Here is a 21,741-nt window from a genome sequence, read left to right as displayed (position 1 = left end):
CTTTTGTACCTCTGATGCCATCTTCTAATTTGTTTTTAATAGTTCAAATGACAGGCTTGGTCAGTGGCACTGTACAGTTATCATTCTACCAATATCATCCTTCTCTTCTCCTTTTGGCAGAAGAGATCACCTACAGTCTGAGTCTCTGAGCTTCTCCTCCCCGGGTCCTCCACTGGAGAAGGACTCTTATAGAATTCTGGAGCCACACAACTATCTGACTTCCTTGAAGATCTGCTCCAAAACCTGGGTGTTCAATCAGGACAATGGATCTTCATTTAAAAGAGAATAGGAAAAAATTAGGAGGGGGGAAATTCATATTTTTGGATACTCATCACTTTTTAACTTTGTAAATTATTCAAACAAATGACATTTTTATGTTCTTTGCAGAGAGACAATTCGTAAGTAATTAATGCAGAGAGACCATAACTTTCAAACCAGGAGGAGTTTTATAGTCCTAAAAACAAAATGAAGATAAGTTTTTAAAGCATATCACCAATTAGAAGAACATGCATTCATAAAGTCAAAACTTTCTGGGTTTGATTGGTTCCCCATTGCTCATTAAATAATGTTATTTTAAATACTGATTCAGGCATTCAAGTTTTTATAATATGGCTATAACCTACCAGTTTTGTCAAATATGAATTCCATTGTGGCTTAGTGGTGAGAGAACAGGATTCTGAGTCAGGAAAAATGGTCCCCTGAGAGATGCTAGCTCAGGACCATGGACAAAGGGCTTAATTTCTAAACCTCTCAGTACCCTAACCCAGGACTTCTTAACTTTCCACTCATAATCCCTTTTCTCCAGGGAAATTTTTACATAATCCCAGGTATGTAGATATCTAAAATAGGAACATTTACCGATAATAAATCATAATTTTATGACCTCCATATTCAGTTATAAGACCCCATATGAAGTCATGAAGCACAATTTAAGAAGCAGAGTCCTAGTTCAATGGCATCAAATTTCTTTCCAATAACCCTGGTTGCTAAATACTGCCTTCCTAACTTACAGACAAGAGAACTGAGGCTCAGAGAGATTGAAGAACCAGGTTTAAAAGCCAAGTCTCCCCAATACCAAATCCTCCACTTCCTTCCTCAAGTTTTGCTAATAGCAGGCTCATCTGAATAGAGAGAGAAAGGAACAAGTATTTATTAAATACGTACTATTAGCTTAAAACTAATCATAGCACCACTGTGCTAGAATGCCTTTGCAAATATCATTTGATCCTTGAGGTAGGTGCTATTACTCTCCCATTTTACAGATGAGTAAACTGAGACAGATGGAGGTTAAATGACATGCCCAGAGGTACAGCTAGGAAGTATCTCAGGTCAAATTCAAACTCAGGTCTTCCTGATTCTAAGCTCACTTTACCACCTAGCTTCACTTGAGAGAATTTGTTTCCTTTGACTCGGTATATCAGGGAAATACTATTAAGTGATTTATAAATTTTCATTTCTTTCAATGATTTTCTCTAACCCCTCTATTTTATTTTGCACCAACTAAAAAGAGAAGCTATAATGGTATCTCAAAAAATCATCCCTTGACAATTGGAAGAGACCTCCAATGTAATGTAATCCAAATACCTCATTTTGCAAATGAAGAAACTAAGTCCCAGAAGAGGGCCTGGGTTATACAAGTGACAGATATACTGACACACAGTGGTAGAACCAAGATTTGAAACCAAGTACAAATTCGGGGCTCATCCTATTGATTCAAAACCATTCATGATGATTCAAAAATGTACAAGAGAAATTTGAACATGAACTCTCTTTATCCATTCAGTTCTTGTATTTAAATGCTGCTCATGTATATGACACCTCCCAACTAAAGATCTCCTAGTCAGGTAAAGTGCTCTTCCCATTTCAAAGATGGGAAAGTGAAAAAACATTAAGGTCAGATCATAAAATTCATATTATACTTATGAAGAGACCCTCTTCATTACCTCCATTCATCAAGGAGCCAGTGGGCATCCACCAAGATCTTCACATTTTAGGAATCGGAATTTGTTTTCCTTTGATTGAAGATGGAGGTAATATTTTCTGTATTCAATTCTCTAGTTGTATATTGGAAAATGAGTTGCTCCTTCCTTTCTTTTTTTTAGTAAAGCATATTTTCTTGGTCAAAAGTTAATTTTGTGCTATTAGAGGATGACTTTGCCCTAGCTACTTGGAAGTGTCTATTTAATCTCCCCAAGTGCCAGCCATCACACTCTTTGCTCCAACTGAAAGATGATAAAAGTTACAGAAACACACACACACACACACACACACACACGCACATGCACATGCACACACACACACACACACACACAAAACGAAGATAAGACGTGTCTTATGATTAGCAGCAGTTATTTATGAATGCTCTCGATCTGCAAATATGTCCTTCAGCAGCAATTTTTTAAAAATTCTTAAAAACAAATCAAAATCAAGGTAATTGTTTTCAAGATTTTTAGTTCCATCATATAAAGATAAAAAATATTCATAAAAAATTAAGCAAGTAATAAGTTCTGAAAAGAAGGATTTTTCCAGTCATCTCGAGAAAATAAAAGTAGAGTAAAACTCTCGGGTCTCAGAGTTGAGCTTAAAATTTTCTCTAATTCAATTAAAACATGGGATTTTGATTTCATATGTTTTGGTCTATCTCCTGAGTTTAAAAAAAAAAACTTGTAATTATTAAAAGAGAAATTTTTTTAGAACCATGATGTAGTTTCTTGAAAATATTGAAGTCCATGTATTCATCCAGAAAGTCGTTGGCAATTCCCATTATAGCCTGGATGATCAGCAGAGCCAAAACTCCCAGACTCATATAAAAGCCAGTTAACCTGTTTATAATAAGAGAAAGAGGGAAAGAAATGATAAATACAGTGATGAAGAACTGTAACTAAGTTTGAACAACTAAGGCTTCATTCAGGGTGCCAAATTTAGAGTACTATAAGGGCTTGCAATCCTTCCAAAGAAAAAGCAACAGAGTTAGTATCTAGTTAGCAAGAAGACTAAGTTTAAATAGTAAGTTACCTGCTAGCCTTTTTACTTCATATGACCATACCCCAGATGGGCTTCCCCTACCATGTGAACCTCGTAATCCATCTTCCCCTATTCTGCTTGGCAATCTACCCAAAAGAAAATTCAATGTCACAGGGTCTCTCCATATAGAAATAAGGTTTGCGAGTACACTGGCTTCTTTTGCCCCAGATGATAAAATTACTAGGGCCAGCTCTGCAATATGGAAGCCAGCTGATACACATAGCTGTGGATCATGGCAGAAGTCCAGGCTGATTCATTGTAGGAAAATTCACAGCTTTTACGTTCCTGAAATCTTCAAACTTGTTTTTCTATAAAAGCTGAAGAGGGAACTTGTCTGTAAAGGTTAATTGGTTACTTAAGATAATCAAAGGATTATCACGACCTATGTACAATTATTGGCAATTTTTGGAAGACTACAGAGATTTTGTTAGGTTTAAAAGCACAGTAAGTAGGCAAAGAAGTTCAGTATTTGTGCTTGAGGTCTCCTCCTAAATCCTCTTGATTTATTCTTTTGCTTTTCTATCCCAGTCCTAGCAGGATAAGTCAACAAGACTTGGCAAGACAGACTTGTTTCACGTAGGAGAAATTCATTTGTCCCTCGGAGAAACGTGAGTCAATTTGGAGCCCATAATCCACTATTGAAGGTGTTTTTCACTGCCTAGCAACTAACTAACCCAACCCCTTTCCTGAAGCTTTCTGTGCTACCCATGAGGCAGATTTAGGTCTCTTACCTTTCTTTAGCTGACTCTGAATATCCAAGGAAGTATTTATGACGAGCATATATGTATGCCAGGCCCAAAAGGACAGCTAAGACTGAGGGGGGAAATCAGAAGGGAGAAAAGGTTACGATAATCTTGAAAATTTTACATTTATCAATCTTCAAAAACAATTCATACCCTAGTAATAATCTTTCCTTTTTCCCTCTTTCTTTATCCTTTTTTTCATTCCTTTCTTTTTCTTTTCTTTCTTTTTTCTTTCCTTCCTTTCCCTCTCCTTCCCTCCCTCCTGCCTTCTTTTCTTTCTTTTTTCTTTTTCTCTCTTTTTTCTTTCCTACTATTCCTTCCTTACTATTCATATTTGTTTCTCTTTTAATTATTATAAGCATTTATTTTCTCACCCTTCCACTGCCCCCTCATTGAACAATTTAAAAAAATCCACCCCAAAATATTTATCATCTAGAAAAACAAATCCTCATATTGACCATGTCAAAAAATATATAATATCTGCAGTTTAAATTGGATGGCCTTGAATTCCCAGCAACCTACTAGCCATGAGGATTTCCATAATACGCTGGCTAACCAACATTTTGGATTCTGGATCTGTTCACCCTCAACTTTCAAAGTGAAGCTGCCACCTCCTGTGTGAACTTTTCTGGATCTGCAGCAGTTGTTAATGTTCTCTCCCTCTTAAAAATACTTTTGTTTGTACCCAGTCCCTTCATGTGAGGAAGCTCCCATACCAGCTCTATCCATCCACCTCTAACCCTGATCACCTCCTCACTCTTAGGGCTATTTTCTTCCTGTACCTCTTTTTAGCTTCATTTTGTGAATTATCTTCTACTAGAAAGTAAGTTCCTTCAGGCCAGGGACTTGCCTTTCTTTTGGCTTATGTTTGTATCTGGTACATTTGGTTGTTCTTTAGTCCTTTCAGTCATATCCAACTCTTTATGACCCTTTTTCAGGGATTTTGTTGGCAGAGATGCTATAGTAGTTTGCCATTTCCTTCTCCAGCTCATTTGACAGATGAGGAAACTGAGTTATGTGACTTGCCCAGGATTACACAGCAAATGTCTAAGGCCAGATTTGAACTTATGAAGATGGGTCATCCTGATTTCCAGCCCAGTTTTTTATATTTATATTATGGAAACACAGAGAGAGAGAGACAGACAGACAGACAGACAGACAGAGACAGAGATAGAGACAGAGACAGACAGAGACAGACAGAGACAGAGAGACAGAGAAAGAGGGAGAGAGATCTCTGGAGGAAAACACACACACACACACACACACACACACACATACACACACACACACTCACAAAAATATCCCAGACATCCAGTTTGCTGTCCTACATGGTACAGAGTAACTGCTTAATAAACACTTTTGCTAATCTAATCTGTGTACAAGTATCTTCTAAGAAGAATGTAAATTCTTGAGGGCAGGGACTGTTTCATTCTACCGAGCAAACTGTCGCACAATAGATACATTTTTTTAAATTAGGAAAAAAATAAAAGCAATCCAAGAAAATTATGGGGAAAAGTTAACAAACTGGGAAAAGAGGTATTAAATCTTAAGGAAGAAAATAATTCTTTGAAAACTAGAATTGAGCAAGAAAAAACAAATGACATAAGACACCAAAAAATAATGAATCTAGAAAAAAATAGAAGAGAATCTGAAACATCTTAAAAGGTGCTTAATAAATGTTAACTTAGTTAAATTAAATTAAGAACATTTATGAAAAGTAACATACACAAGGTTACCTCCAGCCCATACCCTATTTTGGAGACCTCAGTTTTCTGTATACAATCCCAGATGTTCATTATCTAATCTGAATATCTAAGAGAACAATCTGTCACCAGTGAAATCTGTCCTTGCCATTCAAACTGGAGCAAATTTTCAGAGTCTTGTGGCACATGGAAGCAAGGGAAAAATTGTTCCTCATTTTGTTGAAAGTCATTTTAATGATTTCCAAGGGGTGAAAATGAATAACTGTATGATGATTCCAAAAGGTTATAAAATACCACAGCCATCATTTAGGTGGAAATATCACCGTAGTTTTAATTTACCTTGGTTGAAGAACCATCCAGCCATCCAAAAGGCGACCAGGAATATGGAGTGAAACTCCAGACAGTTTTGTCTGTAGAGAGAGAAAAAAAGAATCTGTACGTTATTTGTGAGGCAAGCAGAGGACCCCAATGAAAATGGCTTCTTTTGCAGATAAATGTCCAATTTGTCCCTATAAAACTAAATGGGAGTTATGAAACAAAAAAAGAATCTTTATATTATAATATACTATATTATATTTTATATTAAATTAGGGTTATATTATAAAGATTCTTTGTTTCATATTTTATACATAATAAAGCTAGAGTTGAGCTTTTTCAGGAGAGCATTCAAGGATGTTTTTCAGAACCACTTAAAACCTTTTCCTGTTAAGGTCTTTGTCTAAAGCTTCAATGTGAAATGAAGTGATCTTTAGTTCTCAAAAGCTGTGGCTTCAGAGGATGGACTTTGACAGGATTTAACCAAGCTGAATAGGCTTAGAATGCAGGCCCACCAATGGCCTATAGCAGCTATGTCTTAGAAGAGAAATAACCCAGCCAAACCCAGAAAATCAGCCAGTCAATGACCTGGCCCTTGGTGATGTGGAAAACCTTCACACCTAGTAGAGAGGTTGTAATCACTATTAGTGGAGAGAGGACTGAGAGGGTCCTTAGAGATCACCCTGTTCATGAATGGGTTCTCAAACTCTTGTGTCCTGAACCTGATTCTTCTAGTGAAGTCTACAAACTCACTCCTCATAAAAATGGTTTTGTGCCTGAAATAAAATATGGGGGATTTTATAAAGGAAATCAAATATATTAAAACAGTATTATCAAAGTATTTTTGAAAAACAAGCTCACCAATCCCAGGTTAAGAACCCTTCATCTAGATTAACCCCATCATTTTAAAGATGCAAATATTTGCACTTAAAAAGGAAATGACTTCCTTTAGGTCTCATAGGTAACACAGGACAGAACTAAGAATGCAACTCAATTCCATTGATTTCAAATAGCCTATATTCTATTATCACATTCTCCCTCTATTAATGAAATGATGGTTCCTTCTTCAGATATTGATTGATTTTTACCATCATGAAATTACTAGATACGAAGTCAATGTAGTATATTGGCAAATGTGTTGAACTTGCTCTCAAGAGATGCTTGGATTTGATTCTATCTCTAACATTTGTTAATTGGATAACCCTAACACCATTTAAGCTCTCTGTATAGCATCTGTAGAATGGATATGAAAAATAATACCTTTGGCACCTACTGTTACAGGGAGAATATGAAGATGAAATGAAATGAAACGATGTAATTTGTTGTTCAGTCATTTCATTCATGTCCAACTCTCCAACTGTTCATGACCCCATTTGGGGCTCTCTTGGCAAAGATCCTCTCAGATGCAGGTAAAGTATTTCACAAACCTTAAAACATTATATTAATGCCCATTTTTAGTCTATTGTGATTACTCTTTTCTCATTTCTTATCTAACCTTAATCACTGAATGGGTGTTGCCTCAGTCAAGACCTTAGCTTAAAAAGGTCAAGATCTCCCACTTCACCCATGGCCATCCCCAGTCATCTTGATCTATATCTAGCTACTGGACCCAGATGTCTCTGGAGGACAGAGTGAGACTGCTGACTTGTACAGCTCTCCATCACTTCTTTGCCATGGTATCACTTCCTTGATGTCATTCAGGTCCTTTTTGAGAATAACATACCAACAATTACTCTTCTACACAGGAAGGAAGGAAGTCAGAAAGTAAGGCAATTGATGCAATGGGTAGTAATGATGTAATTAAAAGGGCACCACCAGCTTTGACAACACGTTTGAGTTCACATCTTATCTTGGATGGATCACTTAAAACACTTTTGCCCTCAGTTGTTCATCCATAAAATGACTTCTTTAAAAGATTTTTTGTGAGGATCAAATAAATATGTAAAGTTTATAATCTTTCTCTCCCTTCCTCCCTCCCCATTCCCACTCCCAATGAGGAAACTACTTCTATTAGTATATATCAATAACTTTTCTGCAACTGAGAGTTGCCTCGGTGAACTATAAGACTAAGTGTCTTGCTGGCATCACACAGTCAATATAAGTCAAAGGAAAGACTTGAACCGTGATCTTCCTGACTCCCAGTCCACACTGTGTTTTTCTTGTAACCATAAAGTGCTATATAAATATAAGTATTACGTATAGGGCAATGGACATGAGGAAGAGAAGATAGTGCACAGATCAATGAAAACCAAATATTAAGCATCCACTGTGTGTTGGGCATGATGCTAAGGGCTGTAATGAAATGAATAAAACTGCAATATTGGGTTTAGTTTTTTTGACTTTTCTGCCATCCATCCTCCTTCCACCACATTAGATCAAGTCTTCATTCCCTCTTACCTAGACTCTTACTGCAATCAGATCTCCCCTCTCCAGTTTGTCCTTCAGTCCATTGGCAGAGTAATCTTTCTAATACACAGCCCTGATCATGTCGCTCCCACAACCTTGGGAGGTAAGTGCTATTATTATCTCCATTTTACAGTGGAAGAAACTGAGAAACAAAGAGAATTAGCTAATGGTCCTGAGTCACACAACTAGTGAGTACCTAAGGTAGGATTTGAACTCAGGTGCTTCTGGGCAGCTCTTCTCAGAAATCTTCTATGACTTTTCATTGCCTAGAATAGTAATTCCCAACATTTTGTTCTTCTGTAATCCCCAAACAAACAAACAAAAAGTGCTGTGAACTTCTGAGATAATTTACCATATTATCCATAATATTCATTACAATTATTTACTGTTTAAGATGTGATTAAAGAATTTTAGTAGGGACAAGATTCAGACTCAGACACTTATTAGCTGTATAATCCTAATCCTAAGCAAGTTACTTCACCCCAATTGCCCCCAAAAAAGAAGGAAGAGAAAGAGGAGGAAGAGAAGGAGAAGGAGGAAGAAGAGGAAGAGGAGAAGAAGAAAAAAGAATTTTAGTACAAACCTCTTGAACCATTTTCATCCCCAGGAGATTTGAGAACCACTGAATGGGAACCACTGGTATAGAAAATAAAGTCTCAACTCTTGGGACTGGAATGCAAATCCCTCTAAATTCCAGAACTAACCTAATTTTTCCAATTTTATCTCACACCTATCCCCTTTTAGCTCCAATTTAATTATACCACATGTACTATGCTTCTCCTCCACACACAAACACCCTCATGTCTTTGCTCATGTTATTTCTTAGCTCCTCTGTCTGGAAAGCCCTCTCTACCTCTTCCAGCTATACTTGTTGAATTTTTCCTATCTTTTTAAATACAAATGCTACCTCCTTCACAAAGCCTTTCTCACCACAGCAGAAGAATTTTTCTTTTTTTTTCTTTATGTCTTTCATACATTTAAGCTCATAAATTAATGGATTTAGAGCTGGAAGTGACCTTAAACATCATTTTGTCCACCACCACCCCCATTTCACAGAAAGGGAAACTGAGGGCCAGTAGTATTAACTTATTTAGCCAAGGTTACATCAGTAGCAGATGTAAAATTCAATTCTCCCTAATCCCATTTTAGTGCTTTTTATACCTCTTTAATGCACATGTAATAATACTCTATTTTGTATGGTTGGTTTTTTTTTTGAGGGGGGATAGTTCTAATTTATCTCTTCTACTTTGCTGACACTCTAGCGCTTTGTAAACTATCGAGTGCTATAAAATATAAGCTATTATTTTTACTTTGATATTTTAGGTTCTATTTAAGCTTGCATTTGAAGATTATATAATATAGTAGAAAAAACACTGGATCTGGAATTAGGATAGAATTGGATTCAAACCCTACTTCAAAACTTATTAGATATAATAGGCGAATCACCTAACAACAGCCCCAACATCACAGGGTTCTAACAAAAATAAAATGAAATAATATAAAGCAACTTTTAATCTTAAGTACTTATTAAGTAAGTGCTTAATAAATATATTTGTTGGATTTAATTGAATTGGTATTTTCCCAGCACCTAGTCTGGTGCCTTACACATAGCTGGTGTAAATGTTTGTTTAATTGAATTTTCAGGAACCTAAGAGAGAATTCTATTCTTTTCATTCAAGGACCTTCTTTGTCTCCTACTTTTATATATACTGGACATAGTACACTTCACTTGAGATATTCAAAGTATTTAATAAATCAATAAAGTGACCTAAAAAACTGATTATCTTTTCCCCTCATATCCTATCGTGCTTTGCTAAATGGCATCTCTAGGTTACTCATAACATCTGGCTTCTCCTGTGTTCCTACTCACACCACTGCTGAAAGAAGTCACCCAACTGTGGTTCCTGGGTCTACTGCAGGTTCATATGATCTAACCTCACCTGGGCCCTCATGGCTCCTAACAATCCTTTTGTGATCTTTTTATGTACTCTCTACCACATGGCCTGAAACAGCTGTTCTAAACTTTTTTTTCCTCTTCTCAAAACTTCATCTCTCCTTCTCAACAGAGCCCCTTGTCTCCTACTTTTAATGAGCAAATAGAGGTCATCTGCCAAGAACTCTTTAGTCCCCTTTATTTTGCCCTTCAAATACACTCTATTCCCTTCCCCTTGGCCTTTTTCCTTTGCTGTAGTCTAAGTGGTCTTTCTTGTTGCCAAGGCCAAGCACTTCAGGTACTTATCTCTAATCATTCTCTCTCCCTCTCCCCTCTTCCTTTCCCTCCCTCCCTCCTTCCTTTCATCCTTCCTTCTCTCTCTCTCTCTCATCTCTCTCTCTCTCTCTCTCTCTCTCTCTCTCTCTCTCTCTCTCTCTCTCTCTTTCTCTCTCTCTCTCTCTTCTCTCTCTCTCTCTCTCTCTCTCTCTCTCTTTCTCTCTCTCTCTCTCTCTCTCTCTCTCTTTATAAACATATCAAGAAATACCACTTTGATTCAATGAATCTCAATTAAAAATGATTTAAGTTCCTACTATGTTCAAGACCTTGTGCAGGAAGCTTTGGATACAATGACATAAATTAAATAGCCCTTACCTTCAAGGAACTTACTTTCTACTGAAGAAGTATTACATAAATATGATATATGTAACAAATATATGCTAATATAAATATTCATCAATGAATTAAATATAAATGAATATAAGCTCTGAACATGTTTTCTCTGTCCCTATGCCTGGAATGGCCTCCCTGCTCCTCTCTGACTGATGACTGATCTCTCTGGCTTCCATTAAGTTCCAACTAAAATCCCATCTCCTACAGTGAGCCCTCTTAACTCCAGTGCTTTTCCTCTTAATTGTTCCCCATTTATCCTGTAAATAGCTTGTTTTACATATACAAATCTTCACTTTCTCTCCCACATTAGATTGTAAGCTCTTTGAGGGCAGGGACTGTCTTTTGCTTCCTTTTATATCCCCAACACTTAGAACTGTGATTGGCACATTGTTGGCACTTAACAAGTGTATATTGATGAATTAATACATGAATATTCTAAATAAATAGAAATACAAAATAATTATAAGAAGATGACAGTTCTAATAAGTGTGGGGAAAGAGAAGGCTTCTCAGTAGAGAAATTCCTCTAAAGCCAGGGGTTATTTCTCTGTCTTCATCCTCCTTACCCCCTCTGCCCTGCTTTCCATGTGGAGATCATCCCCTTCTCTTAGATACTCTGTCTTTTCTTGATTTCTTGGACTTTGTTCTCTCATTTCTCCAATCTGTTTGAGTGCTTTTCTTGAATCTGTTTCACTGAATCATCATTCATCTCCTACCTCCTACATCCACTCCCATCAGTTCCCATGGGTTCAATTATGATAGCTATGCAAATGATTCCCCAGCCTAATTTATCTCCCCGAGTCTAGTCCTTTGTCACCAATGTGTATTGGACGCCTCCACCTTGATACATTAGGCTTCTCAAATTCAGTATGTCCAAAATGAAAACTCATTATCTTTTCTACTAAATTTCCTCCAAAGTGTCCTTGTCTAACAAAGCTAATCTTGTGCTCCCCCAGGTTCACAATCCCAAGGCCATCTTTGAATCCGCCTTTCCCTCACTCTTCTCCCCACTTTACCCACTAATTTGTTGACTTTTATTGATTCTCCCTTTTTAATATCTCTTGAATCCATCATCCCCTTCACTCTTGATTCCTGTGCCCACAACCCTTATTCAGGCCCTTATTCTCTCCTAATGACCTCCTCATTGGTACCCAGGTGTCTGATCTCTTCCCTTTCCAATCCATTCTCCACACAGTTGTCAAAAAATCTCCCAAGTTCAACCATGTTACATTCCTGCTCAAAAGTCTTCTGTAGCTGCTTATTTATTTGCCTCCAGGATCAAAAACACAGCCTCAGCCTAGTATTTAAAGCCTTCCTCAGTGTGGCTTCAGCGAATTTGTTATCCTACATTCTAGCCTTCCTAGTCTACAAAGACAAACTTTCTTCTAAGCTGAGGGTAGGAAGTCGGGGAATTCTTTTTTCCGCTTTACTTTTTCAGTCTTTTTCCATCATGTCTGACTCTTCATGACATCTTTTGGGATTTTCTTGGCAAAGATAATGGAGTGGTTTACTCAATTATTTCCTTCTCCAGCTCATTTGACAGATAAGGAAACTGAGGCAAATAGGCTTAAGTGACTTTCCCAGGGTCACACATATAGAAAGTATCTTAGGCCAGATTTGAACTCAGATTTCTGACTCGAGGCATGGTGTTCTATCCACTAAACCACCTAGCTGCCCTTTGCCTTTCCAAATCCTTTATTCAAGTTGGTTCAGGTCAGATGCTATAATACCTACTCTTACTTCCCATTTCCCAGGTCCAACATTTGGTTCTTTTACCTTGTCTTTATTTGTGTGCACAGTTCATGCATAAATAGCCTGGCACCCTGACATGTCTGGAATAATAAGGAGTGACTTCAGGGAGCTGGACATCCTGGACTGCCAACTTCAGGACACCAGCCAACCAGGAACCAGTCAGTTCCTGACAACCAGGAACCAATCTGAATCATTAGAGGGGACTTCTGCATTAATAAGATCCATTTGAGGACTGGGTACATCCATGTCATATACTACCAGGAAAATCCCAACTCCTCAAGGAGAGAAACTCTTTCTTTTTTTTATTTTGGATGCCCAATGGCTAACTTAGAGCTTTGCATCTAGTAAACATTTAGTGTACATGTGTTGAAGAAAAGCTGATATTTAAAAATAAATCTTCACAAATGGTTCTCTGAGAAAATAAAATGGCATTTTCCAAACCCATTTAACAGAAGAAGAAACTGAGTCCTAAGACACATGTTGCCAGATGCTCTCCTCTCTCCCCAAGCATATCAACGACAGAAAAAACAAAAAACCCTGCAGCTCCAGTCTCCTGGCTCCCAATGCCCTGTCCTAACTTCAGTTCAAATTGTTCCTATTCATAGAATATGCCGGAAGGTTTGATGCTATTTTAAGTAAGAGGGAAGAATTCTTTTGAAACTATAATTAATTCATTGGCACCTAGCAAAGGAAAAGGATGAATTAGATTTACCTTCCCTCCCCCTCCATTGACTTAGTTGGTTGAATGCTTTTCTGACAATATCCTAACCAGAAAGAACAGTCATATAATCTTTAATGAGACCTTGAGTGGAAGAACCCTTCCTGCAGGATTATGAATGATCCCTCACCCCTTCCCTAAAGCCTGAGGAAACCCAATTGCTCTTAAAGTTATAAAATAATTGATCCACCAGCAGGACCCAAGCTAGGAATCTTTATCCCCTGAGAAGCTAACATAAACTGCACATGGGGATAGATAAAATAAAGTAAATCTTCATTTAGAGGGATGGAAAAGGGACAGGGAAGAAGTAAAAACAAATAGGGAAGAGACTTACCCCAACCTTCAATTTTGTAGCTTCTGACTTTAATTAATTTTTTTCATTAGCTCAGCCATGCTATTTCACCACAGAAAGGCTAAAAGAACATTCAGTGTGCCCTGGGACACTTATCTCCCCACCCTAATTATGGATTTATTTATTAGAAGATGTCCCATTCCTGCTAAAGAATAGCTCATTTGCAGGTTATCGTTAAAGACTCTGTTCTTTTGAAAAATAATAATAAAAAAGCATGAAATGATGAAGCATCATTCTCCACCATTTTACAGAGTAGATATGAGAATTCTAACCTGGCTCAATTACTTTGAGTCTCACTTCAGAAAAACCTGCAGTCACCAATTCGGTCACTCTCTCAAGGAAGAAAGAATCCCTGTTATATTGAAAATATCAACTCCAGATGTGCTCGAATTAATAGAGACAGAGACCAATGGGAATTTCTGTTGCAAAAACAGATAATTTGGGGGCAGCTAGGTGGTGCACTGGATAGAGCACCAGCCCTGAAGTCAGGAGGACCTGAGTTCAAATTTGATATTAGACACTTACCACTTCCTAGCTGTGTGACCCTGGGCAAGTCACTTAACCCCAATTTCCTCAGCAAAAACAAAACAAACAAACAAAAAACAAACAATTTGGATACCACACCATACATTCTACTGCACCATCTTATCCCATCCTTCTGGGACAATCAGCATGAGGCAGAGAATTAGGTACTTAAGTACTAGCCATGGAATTTGTTACAATTCCATTTTATGTCAGGTTGTTTTAGTCACATCTGAATCTTCATGACCTCATTTGTGATTTTCTTGATAAAGTCACTGGAGTGATTTGCCATGTCCTTCTCCAGCTTATTTGACAGATGAGGAAACTGAGTCAAGCAGAGTAAAATAAGTATCTGTAAGTATCTGAGGCCAGATTTGAACTCAGGAAGATGACTCTTCCTTACTCCAGGTCTAGCTCTCTATCCATTGTGCTACTACAAAGAAAGATCCCAACAAGAGTTATCAATAAGAGAAAAAGACTAGTCTTGAATTCAGAGGACCTGGATTCAAATCTCATCTTTCAGTTTCTTTAGCTATGGGTTGCAACATCATGTAGAGACTTATAACTGTTTGGGTTATAAAATTATGATTTATTATCATTAAATGTTTGATTTGTATACCTATTTTACATATCTATATATCCAGGGTCACATAAATATTTCTCAGGGGAAAAAAAAAGGATCATGAGTGGAAAAGGTTTAAGAAGCCCTGATCTATGTCATCTTAGCTAAAGTATTCACCTCCTTGGACCTCAGGTTCCTCATTTGTAAAATGAGGGTGATGGATCAAATTATGTTTCTGGCTGTAAAATCTATGAACTTGTTTACCTAACCATGGGCAGATGGCCAAGCACTTCCCTTCCAGTATTCAAATGGTAACTTCCTGTCCTGTGTCTATAAACAGCCATATAAAAGAATACCCAATAGCACTAGTGGGCAGGGCAGACAGGTAGGGACATAGTGTACAGACCGAAAGCTGGAAAGAATCCTATGGATCATAAGAATGGCACATCTGAAGTTCAGTGACTTGAAGGAAAAGAACAAATTGGGTGCTAAATGTGTTCAGTATTCAGCCAAGTGCAGCTTTATCCTCCAAGAGGCCAGGAACTGATAGACATGAGGTTATGAAGTGAGGGAGAATCTCACAGTTGGACGAGATCTCTGAAGCCATCCAGCCCCAGCTTCAGTTGACCACGAGCTTCCTCTAGAATGTATCCTGGTTGGAAGACCAAGGGGCCCCAGAGCACTCCAGCTCTTGCCCAAAGGCAGAAAAATATAAGTGGTATCTGCCATCCCTAGCATGAGCTTCCTACAGCCCCCTGGCCACTAAAGTATGGGCTAAGGCAAAATGGCAGATGCTGCCATCTCCTATCTCCCAATGACCAGCTTTGGGCATTCTCCTCTCAATACTCCCCAACTCTTCCCCAGATCCTCTCCCAGCTCTTCCTGCCTTCCCAGAGGTCTCTTTGATTCCCCAACCCCATGTTCTACTTCCTGCTGTTCCTTTCCTCTTAGGAGCCTTATTTCTGAGGGTATACTATACCAGCTCAAATGCCATCTTCTTCATGAGGCATTTTCTAGTTCTACTAGAACAAGAGATCTCTATCTGGATTCTCCTTGGGGATCTGTAGATAGGGGCAGAGGAGTAAGTTACATGATTATTTTTTACTAACCTCTACGTGAAGGTTAGCATTTGTTTCTATTATGAATTTATTTACAAATAAAATATTGTTTTGAGAAGAGGTCCATAGGCTTCATCAGACTGGCAAAGCATCCAGGACATAAACGAGTTAAGACCCCTCATGGAAGAATCTTTCTGTTAAACTTTACTTCCAGCCACTAGGTATGTGTCTTGTATGTAACTATTTTCAGGATGTCTCCTTCCCCCACTAAAATACGATCTCCTATAGGGCACAGACTGATTTTGCCTTTCATTGTATCTTTAGCACTTAGCACAGCATCTGGCAGGTTGTAAGTGCTTTTTAAATGTTAGTTGACTGATTGATTGATTGATATTAATCTAACAGTAAGAAGGATCCATTATCTGAGGCAGGCAATTCCATTGGATAGCTCAAAGACTTAGAGAGAATTTCCTCCTTTGTAAAATGGAGGAGCTGAATCAATGATCTTGAAAATTTCTTATAAATCTAAAGCTTCTCCTTCTGCTTTAAATTACTGACTTGCATCTCTTTTTCCTTTGAAATGAGGAAGGAATCTCCCTCTCCCCCACATTATGGGATCTCAAAGTTGTTGTCCTCAGAAGCCACTTAGTCCAATTGGTATGGGAAGAGGAAGTTCCTTACAATTTCTCCAACAAGAAGTCGTCCAGCCTCTTCCAATGAGAAGAAAACCACGAAGACAAGAAAGAAAAACCAAGGAAACAATATATATAAGATGGCAACAATGTAAATGGAAAACCCATAAAAACAACCAAAGCAAATGTTGCCCAGTTATAAAGCACAAGGCTGGTCTCGGTGAAGATTGCACGAGAAGACACTTCTCCCTCTTTATTTTATTTTATTTTATTTTATTTTTTGCAGAGGGGAGGATTGTCTTGTGGAGGGATTACATACTGTATCTAATGCATATGCTCCATTTCCTTCTCTGACACTGACACCACTGGTGTAGGAATTCATCACCTCATTTCTGGACTATGGTTGCCAATAGTCTCCCGGACACAAGTCTCTCCCCACTCCAGCCCAACTTCCACTCAGCTGTCAAATTTATCTTCCTTAAACAGAGGTCTAACCATGTTAAGCCATCCCCTCCTCCATTCAGGAAACTCCACTGGCTTCCTATCACCTCCACAATCAAACAGAAAACCCTCTGTTTGGTATTTAAGGTCCTGGTCCCCTCTCATTTTTCCAGTTTTCTTATAACTTACTCCCCCATATACACATACTCTACAATATGGCTACCTTGATGCTCCTCAAGCAAGACATTTCTGGCCATCTTCACTGGTTGCCCCCCATGCCTCCCTGGCTGCCTTCAAGTCCCAGCTAAAATTTCATCTTCTAAAACAGGGTGCTTTAAATGTTTCCACTAATGACCCCTTTTCACCCAAGAAATTTTCACACGATCCCAGATATATAAAATGTGTATACAAATCAAACATTTACTGATAATGAATCATAAAGATACTTATTTTAAAATAGTTCTTTGATTTGCATATAATTTTGCCATTTATTAAAGACTGAAGCAAATTTGCATGCTAATAAGATGGATGTGCTTGTTTATTTTTACATAAAGAATTAAACCCTGGTAAAATATTGGATACCTTTTACTATTACCAAATTTTTAGCAATTTCTACATTCAGTTACGAGATACCACATGGGGTCACAACCCAGTTTAAGAAGCTTCATTCTAAAAGGTGCCTTTCCTGATCACCTTTAATGCTTTCTCTTTCTCTTTTTTAGTTTGTTTATTTTTAATACACATTATTTTATGAATTATGTTGGGAGAGAAAAACCAGAGCAAATGGGAAAAACCATGAAAGAGAGAAAAAAAACAGAAAAAAAGAAGTGAACATGATGCTGTTTTCTCTATTGATTATCTACAATCTAACACATATATGTCCTTTTTTGAACATAATTGTCTTCATGCTGTCTCCCCATTTGACCATGAACTCCTTGAGGGCAGGGTCTTTTCCCTTTATATCCCCAGCATTTAGCACAGTGGCTGGCACACAGTGGCACTTAATAAGTGCTTACTGACTGACTGAATATATTCAAATTGTTTTTTATGGGTTGATTAGTTCTGAAACTTTTTTGTCTTATTTTGAAAAAAAAATATTGTAAGAGATGGCTCTCTGGGAGGGGAAAGAAGAGATACAAGGGAAACCTTGACAATGTAAAAACAAAATTTATTCTCCCCAAATCTATTATTTTTTTTAAAAAATTCTAAAGAGAAATCCATGACCTCGGAGTTCATTCCACTTTGATAGACCTCTAACGGGAAAAAATTTCATCATTATGTCAAAATTTCCCTTTGTACAAATCCCATTTATTGCAGTGGGGCCAAGAACAAGGCTGATCCCTTTCCCATAGGATGGTCATTCAAACACTTAAAGTATTACAACAGCTCCTTTCATTCAGTTCCTGCATCCTATCTCTGTCGCCCAGATACTGGCCCAGCCCTATACTTTCCTCCCCTCCATCAGCAGCAATAGAACTAGAAAGGATGCCTGACAACAGTGATACAATATTATACTATATTTTTGGGTAGAGAATTAAACTTTGGTGAAATATTGGATACATTTTACTGTTTCCAAATTTTTAGCAATCCCCATTCCATTATGATATATTAAATTATTGTATATTAAATATATATTATAATTAATAACAATAATAATAATAATAATGAAGATTTCTAGAACACATTAAGATTTGCACAGTATCATTACAAAAACTCCAAGAAATAGATGCTATTCTTATCATCCCCATCTTACAGGTGAACAAACTCAGGCAGACAAAGCTTCAATGGGTCAGGGTCTCACAGCGAGTAATTATATTGATATCATATTAGAACTCTTCCAATTCCAGAGGCAGCACGCTATCCATTGCTCCACCTAGTGGCTTCTGGGTGGTGAACATTTTAAATCAGCCCACTAGAGCTGCCTAGCAACAACAGTGTGGGTGAGGGAATAAAAAGAGAATCAGAACTTGAGCATGAAGGATATAGTGTTGACAGTAAAATAGACACCGGAGTTATTTATTTCTCTTTCCCCAGAATGACACAACAAAAATCATGGGCTTTTAAAGTATATTCCATTAGGGTGTGTGCCTGGTGTACTTTATTTTTTAAGACATTTATTAAATATTCAATTATGCACCATGTTGGTTTTATTCATCAGAGGTGAAAACTAATTCATGGCAGCAAGGTGACATGATGGATTCTTAGGATCAAGAAGACATTTACTAGTTGTATGCTCCTCCACAAGTCATTTAAGCTCATTGAGCCTCAGTTTCCCCATCTGTAAAATGAAATTAATATCTGTACTTCTTACCACAGAGTTGTGAAGTGCAAATGAGATAATGTACATATACTGCTTCACTGCTTTGCAAACTTTAAAGTACTATGCTAATGCTGATTAAAGAGCCAAGCCCACCAACGTTCTCATTCCGGCTCCAAAAGTGAGTATAAAAAGCTTAAATGAGGTCATCCACACTTTTATCAAGATTTACAGCAGACAGAGACTGGGCAGGGAAGCTCCCAGGCTTGGGACACAAGGAGGAAAGAAAAACATGTAGCAGTTCTTAAGGCCATGCTCTCCTGACACCATGAAGTACATCCAAAAGGCTTAGTGAGAAAGGTTTTTTGTCTTTGCAAAGGAGAACTGGATATTGAATTGCTTAACCTGGATTAAAACTGTACAAGCAGCTTATTATCTCTCCAATTTTCCTGCTGATTTAATGGAGGCAATTTAACAATCTCTCTTTCTTTAGTTAAGCCCATAGAGCTGTTTGTATAAGAAATCAGAGGGAAAATACTGAGATGTTACAGAATTTCAATGTATTGTCCTAGTTAACGGCAATGAGCCTTTATTGGATCTTTCCATATACTGCTCTCTATCTATGTCATGGACATCAGCACCTTTCTCCTACTGTTAGCAATCCCTCCTACTGAGTTCATCGAACATTTTTACATTCAAAATTCAAGCATTCTTTTAGCTTGTTATCCAAGTTGGACTTTTTTTTCCACTTGCACTTTGCTTGTGGTCCCATTTCCTACTGCTTGTGGGCTCCTGGACATTTTCGCATATTTCTAGAGTGGAAAAAGTAATCATAGTTTCTCCTTGGGCTTACTGATCATAATTTGGTTTCATACAAATTTCAGGTTTTTGCTGGAGGAAGTGTAGGAGAGGCTCCCACTTGGGCAACTATCTTGCTTGCAAGATTACTAGTAGGTCTTTAAATTCCTCATCCAGTGTTTATATTGATTCTAGGTTCTCTTTTGAGTTATTTCCTATTTTTCAGTAATTAACCCCAAAAAGGCAATGGAAAGATGTATGGTGGTTCTGTAGCACATAACCAAGTGGAACCACAAAAAAGAACAAAATGAAAATGTGACATAACAGAAAAATATTATTTTAAAAAATATGGAGCTCAAGTCTGTAGGTTAGGGATAACCAATGGCCAATCCAAAGGTCCCATTGATATCTTCCTGGTGGCAGGAGGAAGAGAGAAATGTCACAGGAACACTGAGAAGTGGTGAATGTATAGGAAGACAGACACAGGTTATACAAAATGGGCAGGTGGTGATCTGTGTCTTGGAGGGAGGGAGGAGCTACATCAGTGAGCTCACAGATCTTTGTACAGAACTTTTCTTCTGGCATGGGACAATGGAAAGAGCCCCAATTCTAGAGTCAGAGGACATGAGTACAAATCCTACTAAGCAATACTGTGTGACTTCAGGTCACACAAGTCATTTAACCCCCATGGTCCTTGATTTCCCTCATCTGTTCAATGAAGGGTTTTGTAAATGGCTGAAACTCTGAATAGGTGCACTGGAATCAGAGAACTGAGCACTTAAGACTAATTAACTATTGGACAATATTCTATTAGTATATGCTTGGAAAATGACCCTTCCCACTATTCTGTGCTGGCTCGATAATTGTAGGAGGGATTAGGGGGTAGAGTAAGACAAGTCAGAGTCACTTTGGACCAAGAGAAGGGAGGTTGTGGAGATCCTGCATCCATCCCTTCACTTCTCCCCCTAAAGATTAAGAATAAAGATCAAGGACTTTTGCTTATCCTGACTCCAGTTGATTCTAAGGCATCTAGGGTGCTAAACCCTTCACAAGGTTTGACTAAATGATCTCTAAAAAAAGTTCGTTGCAACTCTGTGACCATGGACCTGAACTGTTATGTTGGTGGCAAGGATGACAATATCACTCTGAAATAATGACCCCCCCAAATCATTATTTTATTACCATGGAAGCAAAAGTAGAAATGTTTCTCAGTCTTTGGCATCTTTGGGGAGCTCCTGAATTTTCTTCCTTCCATGGAGGAAGGAAAGAAGTAATGCAAAATTGCACCTAAATATTTCTTATTTGCAGAAAATCCCAATAGTCTGTGTGACCTTGGGTAAGTAATATTGCCTCTAAAGGCCTCGGTTTGCTCTTTTAAGAAGTGAACAGACTGGACTTTCATCTCCAAGCTTATTACTATCTCTGAATCACATGATCCTAAGCTTTGGTGACATACACAGAATTCTGTTTACTCTGCCTTCTAGACCTGAGCGGTCTTTTGTTCTCAGAGTATTTTAAGTTCTCTGGATGATATCAAATATCATCCTATTGGCTCAATTATATAGTTTGCAAAGGAACAGACTGTGTTGAACTAAAAGGAAGAGAATACATAAATACCTGATGACTCCTTGAATGCAACTAATAAACATAGTTCTAACTGCTCGGTCCACAAGACATTAAGGAGAGAGTATTGGACTTTGGAATCAAGGAGAACTGGAGTCAGATCCCATCTCTGACCTCAAGCAGCTGTGTGAGAAGTGGTCACTTAATCCCTTTATATAGAAAATTAAGAGAAGTGATAGGGGCAGCTAGTAGGTGTTGTGTGTAGAGTTGCAATGCATAGAGCATCAATTCCAG

The 21,741-nt window shown here is 37.9% G+C and overlaps 1 protein-coding gene across 2 annotated transcripts in view; it reads right to left on the bottom strand.

Moving 5' to 3' along the window:
- Positions 1-2,380: 2,380 nt before the first annotated feature.
- Positions 2,381-21,741, bottom strand: part of MGST2 (microsomal glutathione S-transferase 2) — a 31,504-nt gene continuing 12,143 nt past the window's right edge. For both annotated transcript variants that reach the window (XM_074276740.1, XM_074276741.1), the window contains exons 4-6: positions 5,810-5,880; positions 3,756-3,837; positions 2,381-2,822 (exon numbers count right to left, since the gene is read on the bottom strand). In XM_074276740.1, the coding sequence (XP_074132841.1) occupies positions 2,651-2,822; positions 3,756-3,837; positions 5,810-5,880 (325 nt within the window). In that variant the 3' untranslated portion in view covers positions 2,381-2,650. The remainder of the gene's footprint in view (positions 2,823-3,755; positions 3,838-5,809; positions 5,881-21,741) is intronic.

The sequence above is a fragment of the Sminthopsis crassicaudata genome, chromosome 6 (assembly GCF_048593235.1).
Source record: "Sminthopsis crassicaudata isolate SCR6 chromosome 6, ASM4859323v1, whole genome shotgun sequence".
NCBI lineage: Eukaryota > Metazoa > Chordata > Mammalia > Dasyuromorphia > Dasyuridae > Sminthopsis > Sminthopsis crassicaudata.
The sequence above is the reverse complement of the archived record's forward strand: the minus strand, read 5'-3'. Positions and strand labels throughout refer to the sequence as shown.